This window comes from Equus asinus, chromosome 7 (genome assembly GCF_041296235.1).
Source record: "Equus asinus isolate D_3611 breed Donkey chromosome 7, EquAss-T2T_v2, whole genome shotgun sequence".
Classification (NCBI taxonomy): Eukaryota; Metazoa; Chordata; class Mammalia; order Perissodactyla; family Equidae; genus Equus; species Equus asinus.
In genome coordinates this window covers 59,900,370-59,915,234 of record NC_091796.1, presented here as the reverse complement: position 1 = coordinate 59,915,234, position 14,865 = coordinate 59,900,370, and the positions used below count along the sequence as shown (strand labels likewise).

The 14,865-nt window shown below is 37.1% G+C and overlaps 1 protein-coding gene across 14 annotated transcripts in view; it reads left to right on the top strand.

Moving 5' to 3' along the window:
* ANKRD12 (ankyrin repeat domain 12) overlaps positions 1-14,865 on the top strand; it is a 138,343-nt gene that overhangs the window by 113,839 nt on the left and 9,639 nt on the right. For all 14 annotated transcript variants that reach the window (XM_044773437.2, XM_044773433.2, XM_070513555.1 and 11 more), the window contains one exon: positions 4,524-9,223. In XM_044773437.2, coding sequence (XP_044629372.1) covers positions 4,524-9,223 — 4,700 coding nt within the window. The remainder of the gene's footprint in view (positions 1-4,523; positions 9,224-14,865) is intronic.

Below are 14,865 nucleotides of genomic sequence, written 5' to 3'. Positions count from 1 at the left end.
AAGTGGATAGATTGTTATGCCACAGAGGTGGGAAATACTGGCTTTAAACAGCAAGAAGCAGCAGTTGTGGAAGAAAAAGTAATGACTTAAATGTTTTCAGTCTTGAGCTGGAGTGGTTGAAAGGAGTCCAGAATGTTTCAGGTTAGGCAGTTGAATCTCAGAGGAAAGTAGAGACTTGGACTTGACTGTAAATTCTTTAAGTTTTAAGTTCATGGTGTATTTAGTTTTGTATCGTCATCACCCACTACCAAATATATGTGACATTAGTAGAATATCTGTTTCCTAAAAATGTTTAATCATTAATATAATTAAAACTGATTTTAAAAGCCCAGCATCTGTTGACTTTCTTGTTAGTGAAGCATGTGAAATGGAATTGCGTTGTCAAAAGCATGCTGGTTAATTTGGAGAGATTTCAAAGGAGCAATTCACTTTATATACTGTCTTCTCCCTACTTTGGTCACATCTGCTCCATTTGGTTACTGTTCCTTTTGGATACCATACGAGAAAAGTTGGAAATTTATGGTTGCCTCAGTAGGGAAAAAGTGAAGCCTAAGGAAATAGTGATCTCAATATTTAGCTGTTCTTTAAATGTCACTAATGTTAGTTGTAAATATCGGAAAGTGCCTGGGCATGTACAAGAGCAACTTTCAGATATGTTTAAATGTAATCAATTAAGCTCCACTTTATTGTTTAGCATGTTTTCATGGAGAAGAAAAATGCTTTAATGAAAAATTTATTGTTTTAATGCTGGCTTAACCTTCAATTTCTCATTTTCCTTCCTAGTTTCTCAAATAAAATTATTTAGATGATAAAACTTTTTAAAGGAGCTTTTTTTGAGAAATAATTTGATAAAATATTTTAAATACAAGTTCAAATTTAGTGATAAGACATGAAAGACTGAAAAGATTGGAAGAAAATGGAAAGCAATTTAGTATAATGATAACCATGGCCATTTCACTACAAGAATTTGAAGATTTGGAGATTCTGGGTGATTTTTTCACTGTAAACAGTCATCCTAAGAAAGGCAGAAGAAACAATTTTTTTTTTAAGTTACTGCACTGGAATTCCAAGGTGAGCTTTATCTGTGTTCCTGGGTAAAGTACATCAGAAAGTTTAAGGCCGCTTAGGGAAGAAAAGGAATTTCAGCCTGGTCTGCAAGTGAAATGACATCATAGAAGTGTACTACCTTTGTTGAGATCCCAGACTAGCCAGCTTGTGAGAGCAGCACAGGGTCATTGCTGCTGGTGCTGAGAACCAGCATGCAGAGGAGCGAGCCTCATGGGCGCATGGGACTCAGCGACCAGAGCCAGGTTATGATCTTTCACCAGGGTAATTCCACACTCTTTGTCATGGACATTAATGGACATCAGACCAACTTACTCACTTTAGAGCTTGCAGTTTTTCCCTGTTAAGAAAGTAGGAGTCTTTTAGAAAGAACCATAGGGAAAAGGCATATCTGCATTGGAGAGCATTGCTTAATTACCTTCAACAGATGAATCAGGAATGTAGATGACAAACCTTGCATCTCTCTCAGGGTACACAAATATGTGTAACTCCCTTAGAGAATTTACATTTAACCTTTAATGTGTATATTCAAAATGGTAAGCACTATGATAAAATAAGTGAAACATACATAAGACTATAGGTCTAGTATAATTTAAGTAATGTATTAAGTGCCCTGACATGTCCTTTTTGTTGCATAGGCAAAAAAAGACCAGAAGAAAATAGGCTGAAGAAATTATAAAGTGACGTTACACAGGAGGAAATACAAACATATGGAAAAATCAGCCACACCAATAATCAAAAAAATCAATCAGTGATACCATTTTATACCTATTAGGGAACTTTTTAAAATATTTTTTCTGATGATGAAAGTAATGCATCTGTTATGCTAGGAATTTGGGAAATACCGAAAAGCTTGAAGAAGAAAATAAAAATCACCCATAATTCCTCTGGCCAGAGTTTACTATAGATACTATTTTGATGTATTTCTCTTTTCTTTTTTCCTACACAAACACTCACAAATTGATAAAGTGCTATTTTCAAGTAACATTGTATACAAAAATTTGTTCTTCATTATTAAATATATCTATATCAGATGATTGAAAGCAACCTGAATGTCCCCTTAGTAGAAGAATCAGTTGAAGTGATTACATTTTAACTCGATGTAATATGCAGCCCTGGAAAGTAGTAATGAGGAAAATATAACTTCAAAAGAAAATGTCTTCAATCTGTTAATTGGAAAAAAGCCATATGTGAAATGGTGTAAAGCTGTGATCTGAGCTGCTTGTTTATATAATACTTATTTTTATGCCCCCAAATCCTACCTGAAATCCCTGTGCGTCCTTCTTACCTCAGCTTCAGTCCTGCTCTTCTGAGAAGCCTGCTTTTCTTGTCCAGTTCTCTCAGGCAGACTCTTGCTCAGATGCACCCTTTGGGCCTAGTAGCTGCTACCCTTTTAGTGGTTATCAGGTTGTATGACCATTAAGAGACAGAACTGTTTTTTTCATCCTAGCTCCTAGCACTGTGTGCCTGCTGGAGCGTAACAAATTTTTATTGAAGGCTGACTCTAAGTGTAGAACTGAGTTTTGTGGGATATCCTGAGGAAAAAATAATTCCCAATTTCCAGTAAAACTAATGAGAAACAGAGTATAAATAGAATAGTTATATATAAACCAGAAGAATTAAATCCTTGAAAACTGCAAGCAGAGAAAAGTCGTCAAGAACAAATTATAAATAAGGCATTAACAAGAGAAAATAACACCTGTTGTATTGGTACATATTCTTGTATTCATTTAATCAAGGACCAAAATAGGGAGTCCAAAATAGGTGTTTCTTTTTTGCAACATGAAGTTCTGTAGTTTAATACTACATATTGCAATATGGATAACTGGGAATGGAGAGCAGTTTCAACATATGTATAAGCCATTATAATTCCAAAAGTGTTCTTTTTATACCATGTGTCAGTATAACTATGTCACTCATTGGCATTTGATATTGTCTTAGAATGTTACCACATCTTCTCCAAAAACAAGATGGTGGCCTCTGCAGCCTTCTAGGCAGTGCTGAGTACCTTAGAGACCTCCAAAATGCTTCTGGAATTTGACTTTTCACGTGAAGAAAATATTGGGAGCTAGATCACTTCAGAGGAAGCTTGTTGTATTAAAATAAATTTACAATTTTAATATTATTAATTACTTAGCAAAAGAAGTGTTTAATTATCACTTTTGTTATGAGTTTGGTTTTTTCCTCCTCTTGGTCAGAGGCCTATTTTCTTTTCCTTTAGTTAGAGACCTGGATTTTCTTTTCAGTTAGAGGCCCCATGCGTACAACATACATTTCAGCTAAGAAAAGATGCCCACCAAGGAAGAAAAAAAATATTTTGCTTAAAAATGATAGAGTGAAATAGACTCTAGCAGTGCTTTGGCTATATTTATACAACAGCTTGGATGCAGTTAAATTTTCATGTACTTCAATTTTAATGTACTTAAAAATATATAGGAATTGAGCCCATTTTTTCCCATTGTACTAAAGTATATATTAGTATCAAGTCTAAATTATAGATAAGTAAACTAAGGAATAGAGTAGCTTTCCTCAAATTACACATTTATTCAGTTTATCTGTTGTGATCTTAATTATATAATTGGGGGATATATTTTTGATTTTTCTGATTTTTTTTCTACCAGATAGGTTTCTTGTATAGGCAAAACCATCTTTGTTTAAGTTATTGTGCATTATGGGAATCACTTGGACTCTTATTATTTTACTAATAAAAATTCTGAAATATGTAAAACAATCATGATATTTACTTAAACCCTTTAAGTTAGTGGTTCTTAATCTTTTTGCATCAAAGAATCTTACTAAGTTCAATATTCTTTCTCCAGAAAAAAAAAATAATGTGTACATACATAATATTTCCCCTGAATCCAGTCCCCTGGGTTATGAAGCTCTGCTTTAGATTATACATTTTGATATATGTCTTGTAAATTCAGTATATTGTATGCTTTTAAAAGTGTCAGGGGATCTCATCCTGAAGCACATTCTCCATAAAGCTTTTCCACAACCTTGTAACCAGAGTTCTTATATACTTCTATTGTGTTACTCACATATAAATCTGAAATTTTTTTAATTGTTTGAAATATTTAATGTGTATGCTATATTTTCCTCTCAGTCTTATTTTTCTGACAGTTAGGTTTGTTTTAATTTTGTAATTTATATTTTTTAAAGATTGGCACCTCAGCTAACATCTGTTGCCAGTCTTCTTCTTCTTTTTTTCCTTCTTTTTCTCCCTGAAGCCCCCCGGTACATAGTTGTATATTCTAGTTGTGAGTGCCTCTGGTTGTGGTATGTGGGACGCCGCCTCAGCATGGCCTGACAAATGGTGCCATGTTCGCGCCCAGGATCTGAACTGGTGAAACCCTGGGCTGCCGAAGCGGAGAGCGCGAACTTAACCTACTCGGCCACGGGGCTGGCCCCTGACAATTGTCTTTTAACCAACAACAGATTTTCTTTTCTTATTCTAGATTCTGAAGAGGCTCGGTCTGTAAATCCTTCCAGTGTTGATGAAAATATTGACTCTGAGACAGAGAAAGACTCTCTCATCTGTGAAAGTAAACAAATAATTCCAAGTAAAGCACCTCTTCCATCTGCCCTTGATGAATATGAGTTCAAAGATGATGATGATGAAGAATTAAATAAGATGATTGATGATAGGCATATTCTTAGGAAAGAGCTACGAAAAGAGAGTGAATCTGAAATAGAAAAGAATAGTTTGTTTGCGAAACAGGAAAAAACTTTCTATCCTAAATCACTGAAAAGTAAAAAACAAAAGCCATCTAGGGTTTTGTATTCAAGTTCTGAAAGTTCGGATGAAGAAATTCTTCAGAACAAAAAGGTTTCTGCTCCATGTTCTGTCCCTGAAACATCAAATTCTGATACACAAACCAAAAAAGAATATGGAATTTCAAATGAACACAAACAGAAAGGCAAAGTTAAAAGAAAATTAAAGAACCAGAACAAAAATAAAGAAAACCAAGAACTGAAGCAAGAAAAAGAAGGGAAAGAAAATACCAGAGTAACAAACTTGGCGGTTAATACCACACTAGACTGTTCAGAAAAGACCAGAGAGGAGGGGAATTTTAGGAAATCTTTTAGCCCAAAAGATGATTCTTCATTACATTTATTTCATATTTCCACTGGTAAATCTCCCAAACATTCTTGTGGACTAAGTGAAAAGCAGTCATCACCACTGAAACAAGAACATACTAAAACATGTTTATCACCAGGAAGTTCTGAAACATCATTACAACCTGATCTTGTTCGGTACGATAATACAGAATCTGAATTCTTGCCAGAAAGTTCAAGTGTAAAATCTTGTAAGCATAAGGAAAAAAGCAAACATCAGAAAGATTTCCACTTAGAATTTGGTGAAAAGTCAAATGCCAAAATAAAGGATGAAGATCATAGTCCAACATTTGAAAATTCAGATTGCACACTGAAAAAAATGGATAAAGAGGGTAAAACATTAAAAAAGCATAAATTGAAACATAAAGAGAGGGAAAAAGAAAAGCATAAAAAAGAAATTGAAGGTGAAAAGGAAAAATACAAAAATAGGGATGGCACTAAAGAGCTGCAGCGGAGTGTGGAATTTGATAGAGAATTTTGGAAAGAAAATTTTTTTAAAAGTGATGAAACTGAAGATCTATTTTTAAATATGGAACATGAGTCCCTAATATTAGAAAAAAAATCGAAATTGGAAAAAAACATAAAAGATGATAAATCAACCAAGGAAAAGCATGTCTCAAAAGAGAGGAACTTTAAAGAAGAACGAGAAAAGATTAAAAAGGAAAGTGAGAAGTCTTTTAGGGAGGAAAAAATAAAAGATTTAAAAGAAGAAAGAGAGAATGTGCCCATAGATAAAGAAACAGAATTCAGTTCTTTAGGTGTAAGTGTTAGTGAGGAATCTATAGGGTTACATTCAATGGAAAAGGAAATAGAAATTGAAAAGCATATAAAAGAAAGTAAGGAGAAATCTGAGAAACGATTTCAGGCTAAAGAAAAGGACATTGAAAAGACTGAAAAAAAAAATTCTGAAAAAGAGAAGAAAAAACATGAGCATAAATCAGAGAAAGACAAATTAGATCTTAGTGAATGTGTCGACAAAATAAAAGAAAAAGACAAGCTGTATTCACATCACACAGAGAAATGCCATAAAGAAGGTGAGAAGATAAAAAATATTACTGCTATTAAAAAAGCTGATGACAGAGAGAAAAGTAGAGAAAAGATAGAGAGAAAACATGACAAAGAAAAATCTGACAGAGAGAGGCATGTAGCAGAAAGCAAAGAAAAGCATTTGATGGAAAAAAAACCCAAACAATTAGATAATAGTGACTATACTAAATCAGAAAAAAGCAAAAATAAAGATAGGGAGATAGATAAAAAGGAAAAATCGAGAGAGAAAGAAAGCGTAAATATAACTAACTCCAAACACTTCCAGGAAGAGAAGAAGTCAAGTATAGCAGACAGTAGTAAAGCACAACATGAAAAAACTTTATCCCTTAAAGAAAAAACAAAAGATGAACCTTTGAAAACTCCTGATGGAAAAGAAAAAGATAAAAAAGATAAAGATATAGACAGATACAAAGAACGAGACAAACATAAAGATAAAATTCAACTTAATAGTTTACTCAAACTAAAATCTGAAGCAGATAAGCCTAAACCTAAGTCATCACCAGCATCAAAAGATGCTCGACCTAAAGAAAAGAGGTTAGTGAATGATGATTTAATGCAGACAAGTTTTGAACGAATGCTAAGCCTTAAAGATCTAGAAATAGAGCAGTGGCACAAAAAACATAAGGAAAAAATAAAGCAAAAAGAAAAGGAACGGTTGAGAAATCGTAATTGTTTGGAACTTAAAGTAAAAGATAAAGAAAAAACAAAGCATGCACTAGTTGAGTCTAAAAATAAAGAACTTATTAGGTCAAAGAGTTCAGAGCTGACTGATGCTTATACCAAGGAGAAACAATCTAAAGATGCTATAAGTAACAGATCACAATCTGTTGACACCAAAAATATAATGAATTTGGGGAAGTCATCCTTTGTTTCAGATAATAGCTTAAACAGATCTCCTAGATCAGAAAGTGAAAAGCTGGGTCTCAGCTCCAGATCTGTATCCCTGATTTCGGTTGCCAGCTCAGAAGATTCCTGCCATACTACAGTGACAACCCCAAGGCCTCCAGTTGAGTATGATTCTGACTTTATGTTAGAGGGTTCAGATTCCCAAATGTCCTTTTCCCAGTCACCTTTTTTCCCAGTTGCCAAATCTCCTGCCCTTCATGAAAGGGAGTTAGATAGCCTGGCTGAACTGCCAGAGCGGATTAAGCCACCGTATACAAGCAGACTTCCAACATCCCATCTCCGATCATCTTCTATAGAAGATGCTAAACTAGTCATAAGTGAGGGGAGACCAACTGTAGAAGTTCGAAGATGTAGCATGCCATCTGTCATCTGTGAACATACAAAACAGTTCCAGACAATATCAGAAGAAAGCAATCAAAGTGGCTTAGCTGTGCCAAGAGATATTTGTCCTTCTCCCAAACCTGAGGTATCCTTACATGTGCCTGAAAGAGAACTTTCAAATGTGTCTAACATACATTCCAGCTTTGCAGCCTCTCCAACTAGATCTGTAAACAGCAAATATATTTCAGCTGATATAAATGTTACCAAGAGTACTGCTGCAGTGAGCACTTTAATGAACAGTCCTGTGCATTTAGAGCCATCCAATCAGGTTGGTGTGATCCAAAATAAATCATGGGGCATACCTGTGGATAGACTGGAGTCATTAAGCACCAGTGACTTTATCTCCCCAAATTCTAGTACACCTGATCAAGATTCTTCTGTTCAGGGTTTTTGTAATTCTGAAAACAAAATACTGAAAGAACAGAATACTGATTTTTTGTCCCTGCACCAGACTGACCCTCCAGGACACTCTTGTGCTCAAGATCCACCATCCTTTCTGCCTTCACAGCACCCTTGCTCTTTCCACAGCCAATCACTTTCAGATGCTGAGTCTGTTTCTAAACATGTGTCTTTGTCATCTGTTGCCAATCAAGAGCCTGGTATTTTACAACAGAAAAATGCAGTTCAAATTATCAGTTCTGCTTTAGATAGTGAGTCTGCAAAAGATATGGAGAATACTTTTGTCCTAACAGATGTTCAAAAGACAGATGCCTTTGTCCCAGTGTACTCTGAAAGCATCGTTCAAGAAGCATCACCAAATTTTGAGAAGGCTAATACTTTGCCTGTATTACCATCAGAAAAGGACTTTAGTGGAAGTGATGCCTCTTCCCAGCTCAGTACACCTTATGCATTCAGCAGACTAATGTATAAGTCTTCCGGTAGTCATGGGGTTGAAAATAGCACTTCTGATATTCAGATTATTTCACATGAAAAAGAAAGCAAACTGGAGAGCTTGGTTTTAACTCATTTGAATGATAAGTGTGATTCTGATTTATGTGACATGAATGCAGGGATGCCGAAAGGAAACCTAAATGAACAAGATAATCCAAAACATTGTCCTGAAAGTGAAAAGTGTTTGCTTTCCATCGAAGATGAAGAATCACAACAAAGTACTTTATCAAGTCTGGAAAACCAGTCACAACAATCAGCTCAACCAGAAGTGCATAAATATGGTCAATTAGTTAAAGTAGAATTAGAAGAAAATGCTGAAGATGATAAAACTGAAAACCAGATCCCTCAAAGGATGACTAGAAACAAAGCAAACACAGTGGCAAGTCAAAACAAACAGATCCTTGCTAGCTGTGCACTATTGCCAGAAAAGGACAGCGAATCTTCATCTCCTAGAGGCAGAATAAGATTAACTGAAGAAGATGATCCTCAAATTCACCACCCACGGAAAAGGAAAGTGTCCCGTGTACCTCAGCCTGTGCAAGTGAGTCCCTCTTTGCTACAAGCAAAAGAAAAAACTCAGCAGTCTTTGGCAGCCATCGTAGATTCTCTGAAACTAGATGAGATTCAGCCATACAGTTCAGAGAGAGCAAATCCATATTTTGAATACTTGCATATAAGGAAAAAGATTGAAGAAAAGCGCAAATTGTTGTGTAGTGTTATTCCTCAAGCACCTCAGTATTATGATGAATATGTGACATTTAATGGATCATATCTCCTGGATGGAAACCCCTTAAGCAAGATTTGCATTCCCACAGTAAGTAACATCACTTGAAATACATCTACTACACTGACCAGTAGAAATACACTGCAAGTCACAAATATAGTTTTAAATTTTCTAGTAGCCATACTTTAAAAAGTAAAAAGAAATAGGTGAAATTAATTTTAATATTTTATTTAACCCACTATATCCAAAATACTATTTCTCAATATAGAAAAATTGAGATGTTTTATGTTCTTTTTTTTTGTACTGAGTATTTGAAATCCAGTGGGCTTGATTACATCTCCGTTCATGCTAGCCACATTTCAGTAAGTGCTCAGTAGTTGTGTGTAGCTAGTGGCTACTTTATTGAACAGCACTGTTTTACAGTATCTTTTTCCTTACCTGCTTTTCCTTTTGTCCCAAAGGAAGTATGTTTTTATTTCTTTGGAGGGTAACGCCTTTACATGTGCTTTTGATCCCATTCCCTTCAGCCTCCCATACACTTCTCCCTGTATATTTTTCAGTTTTGCCTCTCCATTGGCCCTTATCCACCCACTCCAAACTTATTTGAGTTGTCTTCATCCTGGGGAGAAAGAAGTTATCCTTTGACTATGCCACTTCATCAACCTCACCCTCTCTCTCCTTCACTGCCGCACTCTTGGAAAGTAGTCTGTGCCTGATGTTACCTTTTATCACTTCCTATTCATCCATTCACTGTTAAGCAGTGGCAGAGGTCACCAGTGAGCTCGTGATTGCCATATACACTGGCCTCTTCCTTTTTCTTTCTACTTGATCTCTGTCACGTTTGACATTATCATCGTCTTGTTCTTCATAAAATTCTCCCCTTCCTGGTCTTTCATGATGGTGCTCTCTTCTGATTCCCTTGTCTCACTGACTGATCTTTTTCTCTTTTAATGATTCATTCCTCTACCCACCCTTTAACTATCAGACTTCTCTAGGAGTTAATTCTTCAGTCAGCTTTTTTGTTGATTTGGTCTTACCTATTTCTGTGATTTCAGCAGTCTTCCATGTGCCAGTTAGTCCCCCCAAATTTTCTAGCTATATCTTCTCTGTTGGTTTGAATCAAATATAGGTGCCTCCTGAGCATCATCACCTAAATGACCTTCAGACACCTATCATAGATTTGGTTCCCCAGGAAGCTGACTCTGAGATTGTGTACAAGAGGTTTACTGATGAGTGCTGTTAGGAACAGTACCTGTAAGTATGTGAGGGAAGTAGAATTGGGAGAGCAAGAAGTTGAACGGGAATGCAGTTGCAACAGTGACCTCAGCTGAACCCACAGGAGCTTTGGAGTGGGGTGGCCTTTCTGATAGATAGCCTGCACTCAGGGAGGGAACATGACCTTGGGCATGCCAACTCTCTTCCCTGAAACATAGTTCCTAGAGAGGAACTCCAATGAGAGTTGTCACCCAGCAACCCTCCTAGGAGCTGGGAGGTGAGTGCCTTATTCCTGATGGGGATGTCTAACCATGCACCACAGCATCCACTCTGACCTCATCCTTCACACAGACCAAAAGGAATGATTTGTCCCTCATTCTCTCAATAACAGATCTTTCTTGGTTAGTGATGACACCAAGGTAGAAGCCTGTCAGCCACCAGATTGTAACCATTCTACACTGGAACTCTCTCCAGAAACTGTACCTTCTACCACTGCCTTGGTTTAGGGCCCTCATCATTCTCTCTCACTTAGAACATCGCAGCAACTTTTTCACTTCTTGTTTCTCCTAGTTTTTTTCTCTGCTGGAGCATTCTCTTTTGTTGTTAACTTTACATCCCTTTAAAAGCAACAAAAAGCTATTTCCCTATTTAAGTTCTCAGCTGCGATTGGCTGACTTCACCATTGTTTACAGCCTAAAATCCACATCTAAGCATAGCATAACCATTCATTTCACAGTCTGACCCCAATCTACACATCTAGCTTCATTTTCTCAGTACTGTTTCCAAATTGACCCAATATTTCAGGCTAACTGAACTGACTCCTCTATGGAAATCTCTTGTCCTGCTTTTGGTACTTTGGCAGTGTTTGTCCCTCTGCCTGAAATGTTGTTCTTACCAGCCTCCCTTTTCTGTCCTCTTCCATGCCTTTGTTCCAGCTGTGATGTCACCTGTGTCAAAACTCATCGAAGAATTGCTTGTGTCTTCGCTATACCTCCCCTGTGACATTGTAGTTAACTGTTTACATGCGTCTACCTCTGCACTATAATATGATGAAGGGCTGGAACACTGTTTATTTCTTGTAGAATGAGTCCCAAATTTATCTTCAGCCCTGAATACACTACTGATTTCCATAACCGTGTTTCTACCTGCTTCTGGATATTTCCTGAAAGTCCCAAAATATCCTTAAAGTTATTGTGTCCAATTCCAAACACATTTATCTCAAATGTCTTCTTTTTGCCCTCACTGCTTTAGTTACTATCATTATCTGCTATCTAATTTCCCAGGCTGGAAACCCAAAATTTAACCTTCACCTCTTCCCCTCTGCTCTCCCATCACATCAGTCACTAAGTCATCTTGTTCATCTCACATCCTTTCCCCTTCTCTTTCTTACCATGGCCATGCAAGGACTTCATTAGCTCCTTAGGCTCTTGACTCCCATGTGTGAATATTGCATAACTGAATACAAGCATACCTCGTTTTATTGTGCTTCGCTTTATTGTGCTTCACAGATACTACGTTTTTACAAGAGCTTGCACCAGCAAAAAGATTATGATTCGCTGAAGGCTCAGATTATGATTGGCATTTTTTAGTAATAAAGTATTTTTTAATTAAGGTATGGACATTGTTTTTTAGACGTAGTGCTATTGCACACTTAACAGACTACAGTATAGTGTAAACATAACTTTTATGTGCACTGGGAAACCAAAAACCTCATGAGTCGCTTTATCTTGATATTCACTTTGTTGCAGTGATCTGGAACCAAACCCACAATCTCTCCGAGCTGTGCCTGTATTCAAAGTATTACAAATGTAAATAATTCACAACTATGTGCTAATAAGCATTGTACTAACTGTCAAAAATGAGCAGAACAGACATTCTGAACAACTGCCATAGGTTCTAGTTTAATCTCTTCATATTGTCTGGGTTCTTTATATAAAACTCATATCTGATTGTATGACTACCCAGCTAACATCTTTAGAGACTCCCAATTTTCTATAGACCAAAGTCCCATCAGTTCATACAAGGTCCTCCCGTACTTTCGTGGGCTTGGCTGAAGTTACTACCCTCCTGTACATTATGGCCCCCAGGCTGTTCTGTGCTGTTCCACATTGTGCCTGCTCCTGCTTTCAAAGCCCAGTTCAGAGAAGATGAAAAAGTTAGAGGCAAGATAGTGCTTTAGTTCCACATCCACAGAATATGCCTGATGCTAGTGCCTTTTAAATGTTAAAAGACAGAAGATTTTGATATTACCCTACTAATGATAATCAGGAGTAGTAGATTGAAAAGAATAGAGTTGTTAATAAATTCGTCATTCTTTCAAATTCTTTCAGCAAAATAATGATTGAAAGATTATAAAGCTAATAATTTTGTTTCCTTTATTTCCCCTTAAAGTAAAGGAAATTTTAACTAAAATATGTAGTATCATAGGCTTGAAAAATAGGTGAAACTATAAAGAACAAATTAAAATTAGAACTTTGTACAAAGCAATTTCTAGTGAGCCATTTTAGATTGCCTTTTTAGCACTATCTGCCTATAGAGATATATATATATGAATATATATGTATATATAGTATGACACATATTTGTGTATGTGCTATGTATGCCTGTTTCTTACTCATTATATGATATCACCGTTTCTTACTTGTACAGAGATGATGTAATAGAAGTTTAATTCCCTTGCAGCAATTTTGGGGTTATAACTTTGATTAAATTAGAATTTAATTGTATTAGGTGTTGTTTCAAAAGGGGCTATAAACAGAGCTGAGAATGATTTCTGGATGCAGTGGGGAGTTTTTTTATTTGTTTGTTTTTAATGAGGATTACTAAAGTAGAGAAACACAGAGTGCAATATAGTAGAGCAGTCGATTTCCAAGTACTATGCATGAATTCATCTGAGTTTTTAATATTTTTCTAATTGCTTTTCTTCCCCAAATCCCCCCAGTACGTAGTTGTATGTTTTAGTTGTGGGTCCTTCTAGTTGTGGCACGTGGGACGCCGCCTCAACATGGCCTGACGAGCGGTGTCATGTTCGCATCCAGGATCCGAACCAGCCAAACACCAGGCCGCCGAAGCGGAGCACGGGAACCCAACCACTCGACCACGGGGCCGACCCCTCATCTGGGTTTTGGTGCAAATCAGTTGTGTGATCTTGAATAATTCACTTTGCTTCTCGGATCCTTAGTTTTCACATTTGTAAAACAAGGCCACTTACCTTCCCTGAAAGAAGGCTGAAATAGTATATGCCATTGCCCGTTAAAACATGATACAGATTTAAGGGGTTACCATTATTTTATCCAGTTGAAAATGACTTTAAGGTTTATATATACTAGAGCTAATATGCGAACCTCCACCTTTTGCTCATGAAAGGCTTTTGAGTTTATTGGACTGAACTCGTTTGTTCAAAACTTAGTTTCAAGAAATAATAAAGAGGGCCAGCCTGGTGGCACAGCGATTAAGTGGGCGCCTTCTGCTTCCGTGGCCCGGGGTTCCCCGGTTTGGATCCTGGGTGCAGACATGGCACTGCTTGTCAAGCCATGCTGTGGCAGGCATCCCACATACAAAGTAGAGGAAGATGGGCAGGGATGTTGGCTCAGGGCCAGTCTTCCTCAGCAAAAAGAGGAGGATTGGCAGCAGATAGCTCAGGGCTAATCGTCCTCAAAAAAAAAAAAGAGAAGAAATAAGAAAGAGCAGAATAACAGAAACCACTCTTGGCACTGCATGTCCTTTCCAGCATGGATGTATCCACTTGTCTCCTCTGAGTCAGCTAGCTGCTGTTGTTTCCAAGTAGTCTCTTCACGTTTACGGGATCTGGTTATGAAACCCATTAGAAATTTGGTGAAACATCTCCAAAGTCAGTTTATGTTTGTTCTTCTGTCAAACATTTTTCTCATAATTTAACCAAAATGCTGCCATTTTTCCAGAGGAAACCAAGGAAAGAAAAATAAAATTGCAGGGCCGGCCTGGTGGCCAAGTGGTTAAGTTCGCATGCTCCACTTCTGCGGCCCAGGGTTTTACTGGTTCGGATCCTGGGCGCAGACATGGCACTGCTTGTCAAGCCATGCTGAGGCGGCATCCCACATGTCACAACTAGAAAAACCCACAACCGAAAAAAGATACAACTATGTACTGGGGGGCTTTGGTGAGAAAAAGGAAAAGTAAAATGTTTAAAAAAAAAAAAGAAAAGAAAAAAAGAATTGCAGGTCAAATTCTCAAAAACCAAATGAATAAAAGGGAGGAAAAAAAAGGACTTGTCACAACCTGGTATCTCCTGTGGTTGGTGGTACCAGTACATGGAAACCCTACAGGGGGATTCCAAGGGTGGATAACAATAAGAAAGAGCATCCCTGGGAAGCTGTCAAGAGGTTTTATATTCCAGAGACTCCTGGGACTGACAGATATTAACAACAAAATCTCCAAGCATGGTTTATTTACAGGTAGCTGAGGAAGAACAGCAAAGGGAACGTTTCCTCAAAGATCTCTGTATATATTCCTTTGGTGATTTTACCACTACATTGATA